Source organism: Haliaeetus leucocephalus, unplaced genomic scaffold (assembly GCF_000737465.1).
Source record: "Haliaeetus leucocephalus isolate CR32 unplaced genomic scaffold, Haliaeetus_leucocephalus-4.0 Scaffold702, whole genome shotgun sequence".
Lineage (NCBI taxonomy): Eukaryota > Metazoa > Chordata > Aves > Accipitriformes > Accipitridae > Haliaeetus > Haliaeetus leucocephalus.
The window spans coordinates 2,005,698-2,023,447 of record NW_010973138.1 but is presented as its reverse complement, the minus strand read 5'-3'; the positions used below and the strand labels follow the sequence as shown (position 1 = coordinate 2,023,447).

General features: G+C 44.4%; 1 protein-coding gene across 3 annotated transcripts in view; it reads right to left on the bottom strand.

Moving 5' to 3' along the window:
- C2CD2 (C2 calcium-dependent domain containing 2) overlaps nucleotides 1-17,738 on the bottom strand; it is a 37,501-nt gene extending 19,763 nt beyond the window's left edge. For 2 of the 3 annotated variants that reach the window (XM_010580299.1, XM_010580302.1), the window contains exons 1-6: nucleotides 16,609-17,738; nucleotides 15,952-16,050; nucleotides 6,949-7,068; nucleotides 6,423-6,524; nucleotides 2,420-2,542; nucleotides 1,997-2,117 (exon numbers count right to left, since the gene is read on the bottom strand). In XM_010580299.1, the coding sequence (XP_010578601.1) occupies nucleotides 1,997-2,117; nucleotides 2,420-2,542; nucleotides 6,423-6,524; nucleotides 6,949-7,068; nucleotides 15,952-16,050; nucleotides 16,609-16,632 (589 nt within the window). In that variant the 5' untranslated portion in view covers nucleotides 16,633-17,738. Of the gene's footprint in view, nucleotides 1-1,996; nucleotides 2,118-2,419; nucleotides 2,543-6,422; nucleotides 6,525-6,948; nucleotides 7,069-15,951; nucleotides 16,051-16,501 lie in introns of all 3 variants that reach the window. The other variant, XM_010580300.1, reaches the window with a different exon arrangement.
- Between the last annotated feature and the right edge of the window lie 12 nt (nucleotides 17,739-17,750).

The following is a 17,750-nucleotide window of genomic DNA, read 5'->3' as shown; positions in this document are numbered from 1 at the left end:
AGAAACACCCGTATAGCTCTGCCTGAAATTACACCAGCACCACTGACTGACTGATACTGAACAGGGTATTTTAGCATTTCTGCCCCGCACACCCTGCTGTACACAACTAACAATTTTTGCCTTAACAGAAGAAATCACTTTTGCCCTAGATGATACACTGTGGACCATATAGTACTAAATCTAGGATAATCTTTGTTTACATACACAAACTAAGGAGATAAAAACAGGCACAGCCCATAAGCAGAGACCAGTTCTGCTACTGGTTACTCACTACTTGAACTAACACATCTATAGGAAAGCCACAAGCTCCTATAAACCATGTTAGCATCCATGGTTTGTAAGATGATAATGATCAAGACAGACAAACCACCCCTCCCCAACCGTCTATGTGTATCTGTGCAGGTTAGCCTGCAATATTGCACACACTCACTGAGTCTCAGAGTTGCAACAGGATAATTAATTATTGCTGCAAGAGAAGGCCAGGAAAAGGGAAGGGAACAATGATTAAAAGGCAGCAAGCTATATCCAGAAGTTAGCATCTTCCCAACTGTGCAGTATTTCCACTGGATTTCGAGCGTACCAGCTAAACCCCACTATGAAGCTTTATTTCTCATACTCGTTCCAAAGTATTTACACTCCCAGAGTGCTAAGGAACCAGCAAAATTCCCTCCATCTCCTTTTAGAATAGCAAATGGCGATTTTGCTCTCAATATCAGAGTTCCCAAAGTAGAGCACATTAATTGTCCCCTCTTCTTCTCATTTTCACAGAGGGAGCAGAGAGGCTTCCCAGAAGATCAATCTTCTGTTGTGTGCACCATATGCACATAAAGGTATCTCTTCTCATGACTTTTAAAGGCAGCCAAAATGATCTGCTCTTTTGAAAAGTTTAGTTTGCACTACAAAATTGTAGAGTAATAACAAACTCTGAATGAGTTTTCCTGCAATCTCCAGTTTCCAGCACAGTTTTATTTATATAGGACATTTCACTGCAGAGTTCCAGAACGGCTTTAAAAATAATTTGTTTTTTAAAGAAAACAGTCTGCAGAAAGTTTTAGGGGAATCACTTCCAACAAGGATGAGCAAAGCAGCATTACGCAAGAGTCTAGGGCAGAAACCTATTACATCTAACTGAAAAAAGGAGTATAGCAAGTAGGATATATTTATCCCAAACTAGCGCCTTGCCCAATTTAGCAGCCACAAGCTTCCATTAAAAAAGACTGTTATGGAATTGTTCATGACCATAAATACCAGAGCCTCCAATTTGTATTTCCGCTGACAAAATCTGAAATATGCTTGCTCATGCCTCAATCAGTGATGGAGGCGTGCTTGCACTTGAAGAAGTCTGAATACTTGCGAGACAGGCTTGGTGCTTCTTTCCAAAACTAACGCTGCAACTTCACTAGGCAGTGACCTCCTTTTTGGCTTCATTCTCCACTTGCAAGAGGTACTCCCTCCCCTACCCACAGAGGTACTTATTAGGGGGGAAAAAACCCCTGACAACAAAACACCACCTTTGAGGAGAATCTACATAGAGAGGAGGAGAGGTTTAGATAAATCAGCAAATTGCTCAAAAGTAAAGAAAAGCAGCTGTAAAAATAAGGTAATACTGAACCAAACCAATGTCATTGCTAACAGTTAATGGAGAGTTGGATTTGAGCCCCTCATCTTGGGTACACCTGAAGTGGTAACTTTCAGAAATTAAAACTAAAATCGAGAAAATAATCAACCAACTTCATAAATATGCTCATTTCAATGTGGTTTCAACAATGATGGATTTGTTTACAAGAAGATCAAGATGTTTAAATACTCAAATAAACCAAAACATACACAGTTTTGTACAAGCATGACTAAGTCTGTTTCTCCAAGTACAGCAATTTTTTACATCTTCTTTTGAGAGAAGGTAGTAACCCAGAACTTCCAAATTATTTCAGCCAAAAGGAAAAAAACCAAACCCAACCCTGCTTGAAAACGAGCAGCATCGCACGGGCTATGTTACCTGCAGCACTGTGATCAGTTAGGTTTACTGCGATGTTCTTCACCAGCAGTCTGAGTTCATGAGCCCTTGGAGGTTTAGGTGGACTAGTGCCCTGAGGGAGAAGGCTTATGTTCTGTACATTCTGTGAAAAGCAAGCAGAACAAGAGGGATCACACATATGCAAACACCAAATACTTTTAACTTCTGTCACATCGATATAGGGAAGCAGACATGCAATGGGGTGTAACATCAACAGATAGCCACACGGGAGTTATGATCACAAAGCCTTCACTGCCAAAGGTTATGTTGTTTTAAAGAATGCGTTCCAGTTGTTTCTGATCACTGAACAGTGTTAAACTTACTTATTTGTGAGTCATGAATATATAATAAAAACACTAAGCAGAAGGACACTTCTTAAAAGATTCAGGTAGGAATAAGACTTACCTGAACCTCCTTTATATCTGTAGGCCTCGTACTCAACACTACAGATGGAGAAACTGAGCTAAAGAGGCTCTTCAAAACATCTCTGAGCGTTTCAGATATTGCACTTGTCCCTGCTGTCTGTCCCTAATAAGAAACAAAACAATCATGCTTGTCAAAACCCAGAAGAAAGAAGTTAAGGCAAAAATTAATTTGGTATATCTAAACCACCAAAGCTATCAAACATTAACTTTGTCAGAGGGAGACATGGTTTCTGTAGCCAGCAACAACATGTAACAAGAGATCATGCAAATAATTACTTAAATTTCTGTATTATACATTAAAGGAGAACTAGAAATAAACACTGAAAAAGTCACATGCTGTTCTGAGAGTTACGAAGGCACAGCTATTAACCACAAAACCAGAAGTTTCATTAACAGTTTGTATCTTATGATGGTGTTTTAAGTTTTTGTACCGCTTTGCACTCCACCGAGAGAGCAGATCGGGTCATCAGATAAGCAGATCGGCACTGTTCCAGTGTTTAATGGGAGTTATGCCAGCTTGCAACAGCTGAGAAGCAGCTAATCCTGTGCTGCACTGAAAAAATATTACAGCATCTCTTGGAGGTCTTCAACCTCGCTGAAAAGTGCACTGTATGGACAGATAGTCATGCTGCTTTGGGGAACTGACTCGTACGTCTGTCCATTCAAAAAAATCTCATAGCAATCTGCACTTAGCACCGCTGTCTCTGAGGGATCAGAGCATACAACGGGTTTTGCTTACACACATAGCTTCACACAACTAAGTGTAAGGTGTATGAAGACGGTGACCTGTCCCTGCTCTCCCTGTGCTCCCAGAGAAGCCTGCTTCCCATGTCACACTCCTCAGAAACTGTCGCTTCTGCTCAGTTACCTATAGGGAGTGGATTTTTAAATTAAGCTGTCGCAGAAAGGGCAGTCTGATACCCAACTTTTCTGAAGGTAGCACAGGAGAAATCTCAGCGAGGTTCCTCTTCTAAAGAAAAGATTGAAGTAGGAGACAAAGATCTGACCTAAACAACAGAGGACTCATCTGTCTTTTCTCACCTGATATCACACCTGAGAGACTTTACTATTACAGGCTTTAAAAGAAAGGGAACTGATTTATAGGTGCAGATACTGAACAGCTGGAGAACGCAATAATCACACAAAGCAGAATAAAGGGACCCTTCTGCATGCTGCTCTCTGGCGGGAGCACGCCTACAGCCGGCACGCCACGGCCAGCAAACAGGGCTCTGCCGCAAAGACAAGGCACACTGACCACAAGGACACCCAATTTGCACCAGCAGGGAGATCAAGCGGGGGACTGAAGGCCTAATCCTGGTAGATTGCCTCGGTAACACCGCGGCCGCGCACCACCAGCTTGCGGCGCTACCGGACCCGCGCCGGTGCAGCCACGCGGCACAACAGATCTGCGAGGTGGTAACAGCTCAAGCCTTGAGCAACCGCATCTCTGCGAACGCGGCAGAGCGCAGGCTTTGCTCTCCCGCCCTGGACACCCTGCACCACGCTCCCCCATCACAGAGAGCTCTTAGCACGAGAGGCAATCCATCTTTTCAAAAGCCCCAGTCCTTTCTTAAGTGTGGGAGAACGATCATGCAACGGCTTCCGCGCTCCTAAATGTACGCTTGCAGCCTGCACAACAAGTCAAACAGATTTGGAGTAACAGCCCTTTCCCAATTACCCAGGTGTTACAGAAACATTTAGGGTGTTTCATAAAAATCCCAGGAATGTTGTGTACAGAAATCCTGTTTCCCTGCCTTCTTACCTAACCGCCCTTTGATGACAGGTCGCTACGGTTCAAAACATAGAACAGCATCGACCAGTCCCACAGAAACTCTGCTTTGTTCACACTGTGCTCCCTCAAACAACCGCCAAGGCAGGGGGCAGCAGCACGCTTCTGCAACTTGCAGATAATAGTCTTTTACTTTAAGAAAATATTGAAGTAAAGTAGGCTGTCTAAAGCCTCAGTTTCAGTAATTTCATTACTTATTTAAATAAGCAGGTAAATCATGGTTAGTTTTCACTGTTGCAAAGGTAATTTCCCTCCCCTGCCTTCACCTAAACACCATTTGATGAAGAATGCTGTCAAATTGTAAAATCCCATCCACCTCTCGCTTTGCCATCAACCTAATCTGACGTTTGGTATTTAACAGTAACAACAGCAACAATAGTCATCGGACTTCTACTAATAGCTATTATCTGATGTTTCCATAGTTATTTGGAAAGCAGCTTGGTTGAAGAGCCTCCTGTCAGCCCAACCTCATTTTTAGCCATCCTTATCTGGAAAGTAATGCTCCATCACGACACCCTCTACAAGGCAAGCCACAATGGCTCAACTGCCAACCAAAAAGGCTTAAGATGACACATTTTACTTTGGGTTTGACGTGGGCTGGAGCCGTACAGCCAGCTACTGTGGCCAGCTTGAGGCACACCAGCACACAAAGTCACAGTGGCACAACTGCATGCAAACCTGAGCCCTGAGAGCCAGCCAGGTCGCCAAATGCAATTCAGGTTCACCCAGCTATGGTCAACAAAAAACAATGATTACATCCACCTTGTTTGACTGATGACAAAACCACTGTGTAGATAATCAGACGCAATTAAAGGTATTTATTTGTATATATAATATTGCTTCCAAAAGAGGAAAAAACAAGACACAAAAGCTGACATTTAAGTTTAGAAGCTGAAGCAATTTCCGAGGTGTAGGCTGCTCACAGGTTTTAGCCCTTTGTTTATTGCCTCGCCTCTTCCCTAAGTGCTAATAGAAACTTCAAAGTGAAAATAAAGCCCTTAGCTATTAAGAACTTAACAGGCTCATTTTAAAAATGCAGGCAAAGCACAGCAAGTTACAACTCCTTTGCTACTCTGGACTCGGGCATCTCTCACAAAGCAGGTTGTGAAGTCCAGTGACTGCACCAGAGTCATCTGGATTTGCCAGTAAGTACTTAATGACTGTTCAATATGTGGATAATCAGCATGCCACCCCAACACGTGAAGGTCGTTTACACTGCTACCCATGCACAGTAAAACCTACATTAAAACACACTTCAAAAGACTTGTCTTAGTTATGAGTTTCACATTTTTGTGTACAAAAACTACGGTAATAAACTATTATGATTCTAGGTCACTCAGTACAGGTCTTTAGAAGCAGCTCTACTATACAATAAACCTATTTTTTAACAAGGCCTTCAGTCAGAAAACCAACTTCACAAAACACAAGCAAGTGTTCACCCACTGTTGTAAGAAAGGCTTAAGTCACCACATTTGTGCCAAAAAAAATAAAATTGTGAAGGATCAAAGGCAGAAGAGAATCTCAGTCATGAAGAAACTTTTTCAGGGGATGTCCCAATAAAAAACCCCCAATGAATCACTGTTTATATACTAAGATAAGGTGCAATTCCAAAAACATCAAGATATTTTTAGATCATCCATCATTTCCTTAAATAATTGTATTTTTTCAGAGCTGTTTCTGAACTATTGTTGCCAGATTTCAAAACTGATTTAAGTCAAGGATGGGGCAACTTTGTAGTTACTTTGATGGGAATATCATTACAATTGGGATTTTTTGTTATTTCAGAAGCATCTGAGAAGGTATTTAAGGAGCAGACATTTTTCACACTTTTGAATTTGGTTGAAAAATGTTTGCCATTTGTCTGTCAAATACAGACTTGATTTATCTTTAATGCTTCAGTAATCTTGAGAAAGGCGCCTAGACTTCAGAGATGCAGGGTTTTGATGGATGAGCCATGGCAGACGTCGCTGAAGGAGTTCAAGACGGCACTGCCAACAGGTAACTGCTCCATGCTTCTACTGAAGGCAGCCAGCAGAAAGGAACAGGCATTTTTGCTTCAGCTCTTCCAGCCTCACCTGACACCTTAGCTCTAGACACTTCTACTGCTAAGTTCAAGCATTACACTGGGGTTTGCACTGAAGGGATGGAGACCCATTTTCTCTACCATTACACCAAATAAAAGTTACTGACTGACCTCCTGCACTGTTGGCTGGATTTCAAAGTTGGTTTCATTGGTGTTAATGAGGAACCACTCAACTTTGATATCTTCTCCTTTGTCTTTCACATAGAGCTGAAGCTGTGGATAGGAAAGCAGTTATTGGAGAGTGTTCTGGTGTCCTGTAAAGAAACTGTAGGTCAAGCTCCACACTAAGGTTCACCAAAGGAAGAATGATACCAGTTTCTGAGTAAGTAAATTCAAAGTGACCATCTAAGAAGGCAGAAGTTACTTAAGCTTTGGGAGTGCATGCCACTCAAAAAAGTGTATTGTTGTTCTATACATCCGAGTAGTCTAGCCAACGTGTTATTCATCCACAGTCTCCTAAAGAGGCGGCTTAATTTATGAATTTATCACTTGCCCCAGAGGGAAACTGTAATATTATTAAACATTCCACCAGAGTTAACATGAGTTTGTATGCATTTTGCAAACAGGAGGTTCAGCTCAGCTGTGGGATGAGACGTAGCAAAAGGAAAAAGAGAGAGAACAACACTTAACACTTTACCTGCAAGTGAAGTGGAGACAGTTTCACACTGTACGACTGACCTTCCGCAGCTGCTGGCGAAGTATGTGAGACAGTGACAACAAATTTAACAGAATCTCCCACGACATTACAAGAAACCACCTAAAGAAATGAAAGGGGGCAGGGGGGGAGACAAAGGAAGGGAAAAACAATTTAGTCTTCAGAAGAAGGTTTGGTGAAGGCAAGAAAGGAACTAAGAAAAGGAAGGACTTTAAGCTACCAGAATTATGCTGAATTCCATAGGTGGGAGATTTCTAAGCAATTTCATTAACATCCCTACCTCTTTTCTGTACATTCACTTCTAAAAACCATAGTTCATTCATTTCTGGACGCAGAATTTAATACCTGGAAATTCTGGTATTTTCCAAAATTCCTTTTGCATTGTTATCCAATACAAAAATAACTCCTCACCTGACAAAGACTCCTTTGTGTTTCATGTATCTACCCATTAAAAGCTCAAAGATCACAGTTTTGCATCAGGGAGACAAAGAAGTTTGTTCTTCTTCCTCTTCTGCTCTGAACTAAGCAGCCTACTATAAGACAGCTGGTTTTACCAAACAAGATTTGGTTTAGTGGCATCCTACAAACGTGAAACTTCAGCATAACCCTACTGGTGCAGAAGAGGATTTTGTCTGTGTAATTCCAGTTCCCAGGGGGGTGGGGAGGAGCAGGACCCTTCAAAAGTTTATTCAAGTCTTTGACCAAACCAAGAAAGGTCCTAAAATTTGGTGACAAAGCTAAATATCTGGGACTAGTTTGTTTGCCACTTGACTGTAACAGACTTCACTGAGTACACTCCCTCACTTTTATGAGCTGTAATTTAACTTGTTATCACACTGAGTTTACAAACACAGCATGGTTTTTCCTCCCTCTCCTCTGCAAACTGACGGAGGTGCCAGAGCTGCCATGCAAAATTGCCAGAGTGTGCCGAAAGCGCCTGGCAGCACAGGAAAGCCCCAGGTACCCAAGTCAGAAATCACTCATTACATCAGAGAGAGAAGCTCACTTTGCAAACAGCTCTGCTGATTGAAGACAGCTGCTTGTCACTGTCCCTCTGTGGTTACTGTCCCCTCGGCTCCCCTGTTGGAAAGGATAGCTGAACCCTCATTAGGCTGACTCAGGCAAAGTTAACCAGGTTAGTGCAATGCGCAGACAAATAATTTGCTGTGAGATTTGTTTGACGGAAACTCTGCATGTACGCTATTAAATTATGTTTGCGCACTTATTGCTTCACTTATAGGCACTGGAATTGAAGCTGAAGGCTTTAAACTGAATCATGTACCTTCTGGAAGACGCTTATCAGTCTCTCCTTAAATATATTTCATCTCCCTGGGCTCTATACCATACATTTTAAGAAGGACCAGAGCAATATCAAGGGCTGCAGAGCACATCCATTAAGGTAGAGACTTAATTACAAAGGAGGGGGGAGGGGGTGGACATGACAAATAAAAATCCCAACCACACCCACAAGCAACAACATTTGCCTTTTCAGGTTTGTCTTCCGCAAATTATAGTTTAGAAGCGGACAAATCAGTTTCCCTCACCTCTCCCCTTCCCCAAAGTCTAAATTCCTTCAGAAGTGATTTCTGACCCTTAATCCCACATAATCAATGTGAACACCCACTATTATGATGTATCATAAAGGATTTTTAAGCATTTTTAATAGCTAACAAGACTGAAGAGCCTAACTGCTTATTTTACTTGAGTTGAAACACAGAATCGCTCCTTTCATTCATGAGGGTGGATTGGCATGGTGGCTCTTTAAAGACTTTAAAGACCTCTGCCTTCTTTTTCAAGGGCAGAGGAGGGAAAAGGACAGGTCTGATGCAAAAGCTGCTGACACTTGCACGTCCTAAATGCAGTGGTTTATCATCCATGCACATTTCGTCCACACATGCATAGGAAGTTCAGTGCATTCAGAACAAGTTGGACTTGCTGCACCTATGATGCGGAGCCATTTGTCTGGAATTTCTGGATGTCTAAGAGCCAAGGTTGCCAGGTATGCTGTTGATTACTGCTTAAAAAAAAAGTGCGGCAGGAACGTTGGTAGATGAGTTAATGTGCCACGTTTTTCTTAATTGTGTTTACTTCTAAGTAAAGGATGGAAACAGACACTGCAGGTGGTGGAACTTTCACTCTTCTTTCTACACCTCGTCAAGAGATGCTAAATCTGTTTTTTTATATTTGTACCTTTAGTTTAGGAGCCCAAACCAGCAGGGTTTAGGCTTTTAGTCTCCTTGATCAATATATTTTCTGGCAAAGACATCTATCAAGTCTTACTCCCCTTCTCCCTTCACTTTTAATAAAATAACTGTGGTCTTCAGGTACAGAGGTCTGTTAATTTTTAATCACATCAGAAAAAGGAGTGGTTCCATGTTTGTTAATGGAAAAATAGTACGTCTTTATATCAGGCAAATCCCTTTGTTCTTGGAGCAGGATGGATTATGGAGTCAGAAGACTGAGAGAAGCAGAATTCTAGGCTGGAATTTGAAAAGAAAGCAGTTCTGTTTTCATCTAAGATGCTGCCACAAGTGGTAAGAAGTTGATTAAAGAGACCGCAACTGCCGCTTCCCTTTTGAAGTGACATTCCTTTAGAAGTGTAGTGGATAATTTTGATAGACGAGAGCAGAAATATGTAGGCTGTTTTCCCCAGAACAGTTACATGAAGAAAAATACTGAAGCTTCCTGTGCTACGCTCCTGTTCCTCCATGCCCCCATCCAACTGGCTTCCTCAAATTCATTTTCTCTGCACAGATGAAGAGCAGGAGAAGGGAGGGTCAGGCAAAGCACCCCTTTCTGGTCAACAGGGGTGAGAAAGAGGAAGGATAGATGTTCACAAGAAACTGGACTGATGGGAAGGGAGTTGCTCTTCAACCTCATTTATCTTCCTCATCTCTCTCTCTCCCACCCCTCCTTACGAGGGACATCCCCAGTCATCAACACCTTGTGATTTAGAGTCTAGAAAACCTGTCATTTTTGTAACAAACTGCTCTTTAAAAATTAAGCCCTTGCACCACCACACAGCAGCTGTAGCCAGCTAATTCTGGACTCCCAGAGGGGTCACACCCCAGCCCTCTCGTTATCTTCCATCTGGACAAGCAAGACCTCCTAAATTAGCAGAAATAGGGTGAGGTGACGTAGCAGCACAAAGAAACCAGGTCTCTTCTACCAGCAGGACCAAGGTATCTCCTCCCTCCAGCACCTCCGTAGCTCTAGCCTCCTCCAGCACAAGCACCCCGTCACCAGCCAAGGTCTCTCCATGCACTTTGGGCATCATCATCTTTGGGCATTTTGGTTTCCAGCCCTTCCTCAGGTGCCTTCACCGGCAAGGCTGTGTCCCCGCTCCTCCTCAGCCCTCTGCCACCCCTCTCCGCTGACTCCTGGCACTTGATCAGGGTTATTCCTGCTGTCTCCTCAACACCCACTAGTCTCCCTCCTCAACTGCCGCCATCCCCGAACACGCTAGGCCACGACAGGGGTGAGCCGCTGACGCGTGGCCTTTTCGTTACCCTTCCCTCCCCTCTCCACGGGTGGCAGGAGGTTCCCTCCCGTGGCCAAGGGAGGGTGAAGGGCCATGACTTCAGGGGGAAATTCCGACAGCCCTGCTGGAGAAGCTCTTCACCTCGCGCAGGCCCCAACCGCATCACGTGCCTGTGGAAAACCCTCAGCATTACAGGCCTTGATTGCTTTTTCTCCAGAAGGAAATCAGTTTTACTGCACTTGGTATTTATTTCCAGAAAAAGCAGGTTACCTGAGGTTACTCAGTCGTATGTAAGTAATACAAATCTTTAACATTTTCACAAGAAAATGAGTATGCACCATCAGGCAGCCACACAGCTAAAGCTGCGTTGATCTCAGCTGTAGGGATCAGTACGCTATTAGGTTTAGGACCCCCACGATTTCCTGTATTTGGAGTACTACTCTGAGAAGGAGAAGGCTCTTTTTTTTGGCATGGAAAACTTATCTTGCCAATGGCCACACAGACAGTTTGTGCGCTCAGCTTAAAACCTCACCATAAGAAAATTTTCCAGTCAGAAACTTCTGCCTTTTGATAGTCATAACACTCAGCTGTTCAGAAGGAGAATTACATGATCTCCCTTGGTTACCAGAGCCTATGCATTAACGTCTCGAGGGGGTTTCTCTAACTTCTTCACCATTCCCTCATTAACCCAGCAGTTTACCAAGTGACACAGACAAACTGAAGGAGGGAAGACAAATGCAATGTTTAACACAGGCACAGCTGGGGGCGGATCTTTAGAAGCCGGTATCAAAGAGAATTTGCCTGCAAATATAATGAGACAACCCCAGACCAGTTTTCCAAAACAATGGTAAACACCAGGGTGAAGGCAGGGTGAGTGGTGGAATGAGTGCAGGAGAGAGAGAGTTACCATGTCAGCAACAGAAACAAAGCAGAAACTGATAAAACATGTGATTTTATCCACTCCTTTGAGACCAACAGACATACAAATTCAAAAAAAGTGGAAAAAAGGGGATGGGGGGATAAAACAAACAAGCAGGAAGTGCAAGGAGACAGGACAGGAAGAATTTTCAACCTGCCTATCAAGTTAAGTGAATATCAAATGATGCGAGCACAGGAAGCAGTACTTATATTTAAGAAGGGGGAAAATAAATAAAGACCAGAAATAGCTTGGCTTCACCAACACACAAGTCTTTACAAACCATTAACGACACAGCATAGCTGAAGACATGGAGACCACGAGAAGACAATAAAACACAGGAGAGGTTTTCCAGTCTGTGCTATAGTAGCTTGGAGAGAGATTCAGTTGCAGAGACACAGGCACATTGTGCCATTAGGGTCCTAAGGCATCCCTGAGCCCTGCACTCATGATATCCTTCATGATATGTTTACTGACAGCAAGCACCATGGAAGAAAAGTAAATACATTAAGGATAAAGGATTATACTAGTACAGAAACTAAAAAACAAGAAAAAAAGAAAAAAGCTGCATGGGCCATGATTCCACTTAGGCTTGTAAAAAAACCCCAGTCATTAAAGCAGCAAAGCTCCAGGACAGCTTTTCAAGCAAAACAAGGAGTTAAAAGACAACAGGAACTGCACATGATGGTCAGGGCAGTTCACCCCACCAAAAATAATCAGAAATAAACACATGTAGGTAACTAGGAGTCATCCCAGTTAGTACCGTAATGGTGACAACAAGAAACCAGTCTTTCCCAGAGCAGAAAGCAGCCTTTGCTGCACAATGTCTCTACCTGCTTCAGAGCAAGTGGAACTAGAAGCCCCGATGCCCCAGTGCTGCACGAACACAGGCTGCCAGCTCGCAGCAGGGTGGCTGCAAAACAGTGATATCAAGATGAAACTACGACAGCTGTGTGGGTGAATAAGGCTTCTTTGGGCATGCTGCACAGTTCATCAGAAAACAGGACCTCTCACAAGCCTGCAAAATAGCCCTCCCTTCTCTCCACCTTCTCCCTCAGCAAGATTCATCACAGAAAAATTAACACGAAGCTTTCACATTTGCTGTTGCCTGTTGTGATCCAAGACAGTCATTCCTTGTATAGCAATTTATTATCACTCATTAAAGGAATGGCACTCTGAGGGCATTTTACCCCTATCTATTTAAGCATGAAGCAGGGAAAGAAGAGAGACTTCTGGTGTAGCCTGCTCCATCCAAACCCTCTGTGCCAAGCCTCCAACAAGGGAATCATCTTTTTTCTTGCCTTTTTTGTTGTTGTTGTTGTGAAGTTCAAAGCCTCTGGAAATAGACTGCAGTAATGGAAAGGTTGGCAGAATTAGCTAAGAATATCCCTAATGTTTACTTTATTAAAACAAAACAACCAACACCACACAATGAAAACAGGCCACCTCATTCTATATATTTAGGCTCTGGCCCAAAATTGGAGTGAAGGCGATGCATAAATAGACGCTTTGTCAAGAAGCAGTGTGGTGTAACCTTCAGCCACAGAGCAGCTCTGTCCCTATCACAATGGCTTTGGCCAAGCTGACAACCAGCAGCTTCCCCAACCATATCTGCAGCACTGCACTCCTGGAGCATACACCAGTTTTACAACTTTCAGCTTCTTCAAGGCAAGGACAGTACATATATATCTAAGGACTGCACGTGTCAGTGTATGTCCTGGTCATAAACAGGGCTGTCAGCACTAATATAATAATTACAGTTTGGCTGGCAATCCCATATTGTTTTGAGCAAGACTTCCCAGGCAGGAGGCTCGCTCCCAGCATCAGGCAGACTCATCACCTGGCTGTGCTCCATGGCCCAGCATTCAAGAGGACAGAGAACCATCAAACACAAAAGACATACCACAGGGCTCTATCAGCATACAGCTGCGTTAAAGTATTACACATCCCATGTTTACTGCTATTTTGATCTCTCATCCTCAATCGTCCACTTTGATGACCGCAACCTCTCTGATGCAAGGTCAAATCCATATGTGAAACAACATGCAATAAATCAAGCCCTGACTGCTGAACCAAGGCACCTATACGCTCTTGTCATACAGACCACAAGTAAAGCAGCATGTTGAACCAGCTGCAGGAAAACAGTCTTGTGCCAGCTGATGCCTCAGGCAAGTGCAGAGCTCTGCGGGATGCTACAACACTGATAAACACGCAGCACTTGGTCACAAACTACATTCAGAGCCAGTCACACCAGCAGTGAGTTACAAACAGGTATCCTAAGTTTGAGTTTGGATAAGCTGCAGAGAGATATTTCAATTTCATATGCAAAGATTAAGAGTTTGAAGAGCAAGGGGGGAAAAGAAAACACCACAAAACCCCTCCCTTTGGACTCTTGGTATTAGCAGTGGAATATGTAAGAGAGATAATCACCATATGAGAAAACTCCCAAGGTGTTTACAGAAAGGTATGTATTTAAGGAAGGAGGGAAAGTAACTACCAGAGTGCCACTCTAAGGTTATTACACACTGAAATCCAAATAAATATACAGGTTGTACCTTAACTGAAGGAGTAAGGATAATTCAGAGACATTTTTCCAGCAGCTGTGCACAAGACTACGGAAATGCGTTTTGGGGCAGTTCGGAACACCCCAGTTTACGTAAGGAAACCTTTTTTAATCCAATACATTTTTAAATGTGCTTATATTGGTTTAAGCTGCTGCAAAACCACATTAGGTTGCTGGCTGCAGTATAACAGCTCGATTAACATACTGAAATGGCTCAACCCAAGATCAGACAAGGACCAGAAACTGCGCAAGAGCGGGTGCTGGACTGCAAAGCCACAGGTAGAGGAGAGCAAGAGAACAGCCCTACAGCAGTGAGCAGTTCCCTGGGCTTAGGCTGCCACAAAGCCAGCCCTTGCTGCTTTCTGCTGCCCAAGCTTAACCACAGCAGGTTCAGGTGCCCACAGGGCACCGCAGGCACTAACTCACCTCGCTGCTACGGCAGTCAGAATCTACAGTTAAGCAAGACAGAAGTTAACTGAGGACTGCAGCAGAGATATTCCCAGTGGTACAACATGACTTCAGGGAAATCCAGGACTCCAGCATTGTGCCTTGGTTCTGGTACACAGGCGAGATGAAAGCAGGTTTTAGCCTTGAGATGCTGCTCTCATCGTGGTCCAGCCATAGGCACAGTACTCTGAGCACACAGCTGGCCCCACACACCCCTGCTGAACTTTGACACTAGCCAAGGGCAACCAGCAGACCCAAACCTCCTGGCCACCTCCCATTGCCAACATATTTGCAGCCCTGCCCACCTTCCAGCAACATTTTAGACACTGCACTGCAAGACACCTGTTTTTTGTGCTGTTAGTTGCTAGCTTTTATTTGTAGCAGATGTCCCTCGGTTGCTGGCTTCACACATTATACAGCACACCACTTTTAGACCGAGCAGTCCCCTCTCCTTACAATTTCCCATTGTGGTGTCTTCCAGTGGCACAGAGTAACACTAATGCCAATTCTACAGCCCTAGCAACTCCAGTCTCTCCAGCCCCACTGCTGGGGCAGGGACCACTGGTAGGGGGGAAACAAACAAACAAAACAAAAAAAAGAAAAAAGGGGGGGGGAAGAGAGAGAACACTTGCACAAACAACTTTACGTGTTGGCAATCCCCAGCTGCCACCAATCAGGGTGTGCCTACAAGTGTATCAGGCAGATAAGCATGCATAATTTTCAAAGGAATCATAGTAGAGCTGCTTAACATCTAAATCAGACAAGCAAACCAAAATAACAAAGCAAAACTAGAAGAAAAGCATTAGGCTAATTTGATGCAGGTGCCTAAAGCTGAGGACCAGTTCAGATGTGACTAGTAGTTACAGTCACTAGGATGAAAATGCAGAAGCTATCATTGCTAATAAGCACATATACATTTTTTTTTCCTTTTAATGCATTTTTACCCTGTTCTAAGAGCCACATTCTGCCTTAGTTTAATTTTACATGCACTAAACTACTTCCCAGTATGTGGGGTAGGGGCAGGAGAGGAAGAAATAGACAATTTGCTCCTCACTGAATACAGGATTCTGTAGAGTCAGGACTTCACCCTCAGGACTTTGTACCTGTTCCACTGATCCTTACCCAGCTCCGACTTATGAAGCAAACCTGTAATCAGCCACACAAACAGCAAGAGGCAGACAAAGATGTTTTCCTGTCCCAGAGGAGAAGTGTCCCTTTCCTTCTTCATGAAGAAGTCCCCACCCCACACTTCAGCAATAGGATGGGGAACCATCGTACCGAATGTGGGGATGGGAGGAAGAGGGCTACTGTACGAGTTCATTGAAGGCGTACCTATAAACTTGGCATAACCCTGGTTATTGTTCATTTGGTAGAAGCCCTGGAGCACATTCTGCTCATGACTTGCAAAAGAAGTGAATCAATGCAAAGACAGGTTCATTAGGGAGGCAGCCTCCTACCAGCCTTGACAAACTTAGGTCAAGGGTACAGAAGTATTGACAAATAAAACTCCCGCTGATACCAGTAAGAAAAGTTTACATTTCCTGCCCAAAAGTACACTGAAACAAAACTGAAATTTACCTTCTCTTGAGCTGACTTTACAACACTAACAACTTGTTTAACTGCTAGCTCAAGTGGTTCTGGTGGGTCATCTTCCTCAAATGTAAGCAACTGTGAATCCTAAGAAAGAAGAAAAAAAGAAGCATCATTAGGTGATGAACCCATCGCTTGGAAACGAGTGATAAAAATGCACTGCCAGTGAAGTTCCTGGAAGAACCAGAGACAGAATTGCACGTGTATGTCAAAACTTTTATGTATTAATTGCACGACACCTTACTACATGATACAGGGTAGAGCCCAAAACCCTATACTTAGGACATAACTACAGGCCTAATCATAACTCATCTTTCTCTGCAGCAGAGCATCAAGGTACACAGCACAGTGCAGAGCGAAGCCCATAAGCAGTGACAGAGTTCAGTGAAACTGCTCTTCTCAAGTAAGGATTAGTCAGTGCTGTAGTTTTAAAACGCACTTTTGGTTTGGCCTAGTAATATGGCTGCACTAGGCTATGCCAAAACTAAGAAAACCCAAGTATCAACTTGCAGAGGTGAGGAAAGAAGCCTTCCCCTACCCAATCCTTCCTCATGTGTGATGGCAGGCAGCGATGACAGCTACTCAGTCTTCACATAGACAGCAAGGAAAAGACAGCGTATACCTGTTTTGGCAGTGAGGTCATACTTTCAGAGGCATCGGCACTCGCATTCTCCACCTGCTACCCACACCGAGCGGTTAGCACTGCTTCCCTCGTCACCCGAGGTTGTTTTGCATGCAGGAATGTCGTTAGCTGTGTGCTGCGGGCATTGTTTTGGGAGCCTGACAGCAGGAGCAACGGCACGCTGCAGTGCCAGGCAGTGAACTCATGGCAAGAGATGGTCCAGCGGCTTGCCCGGGCAGGGAGGATGCATGTGCCCCTGTCAAAGTGGCTTTGGTCTCTGGTCCGGGATGGGAAGCTGATGCTCGTTTCTAGTTAACTTTCAGTTCCTGGCACCTGTGCCCAAGCTGTCTGGGCTCTCCTCTTCCACAAACACAAGGCAAACCTTTGTTTCTTAGCACAATCCGTGCTTTTCTCAACTGCACCGTGCAATTTGAAAGGGCAGGTGAAGTATTTTCTTTCTGCTGCCCTAACTTACAGTGATGTCTGGAAAGTGTTAAAGTGCTTTCCTTATCTTTCACACACACCCGTTGCCCCGCTCTTCCTTATCCCCCAGCCTGCCCTCTGACATGTAAGAAGAAAGCATGCTGGGGCCGCAGGCAAAGGAACCTCCTAGACCTAGGGAGAGGGCTGCGCACAAAGAGACCTGGGTACGTGCCGCTTCCTAGATAGCTTAGCCTCAGCGTTTCCCACTGACACGGCAAGGGTTCAGTCCTCAGGACTCGTCAATTAGGTTGCCGCGGCCTCGCCTAACCTCCTTGCCTCTTAGACCCGGGCATACCACCACAAACCAACGAGCAGGATGCCACGCTGTGCCCTTTGCAAGAAGGGTAGGACGGGAAGGGAAGGGGTGCCGCGTTTTGCGTGTCTTATCTGACCTGGGTTAAAATCCAACTGACCAAAACCGGAGAAGCCCACCGTCCCGCGGCTGTTCGGAGGACGCCAGCCCTCAGCGTTACACCGACACGCACACGGGTTCAGCGTGGCCTGAGACAACACGAGCGAAGGAAGCCCAGCTCCGGGAGTTATTTGCCGAAAGACCGGCCCCGTGCCGGCGCCCAGGCCAGGAAGTTTCCATTGTTTCCTCCTCCCCGCACCCCAACTATGTTCTCGGCAGCCCAAGCCCCTGCCAGGCGCCGCGGGGGGCACGGCCCTCCCCCCCCCCGCC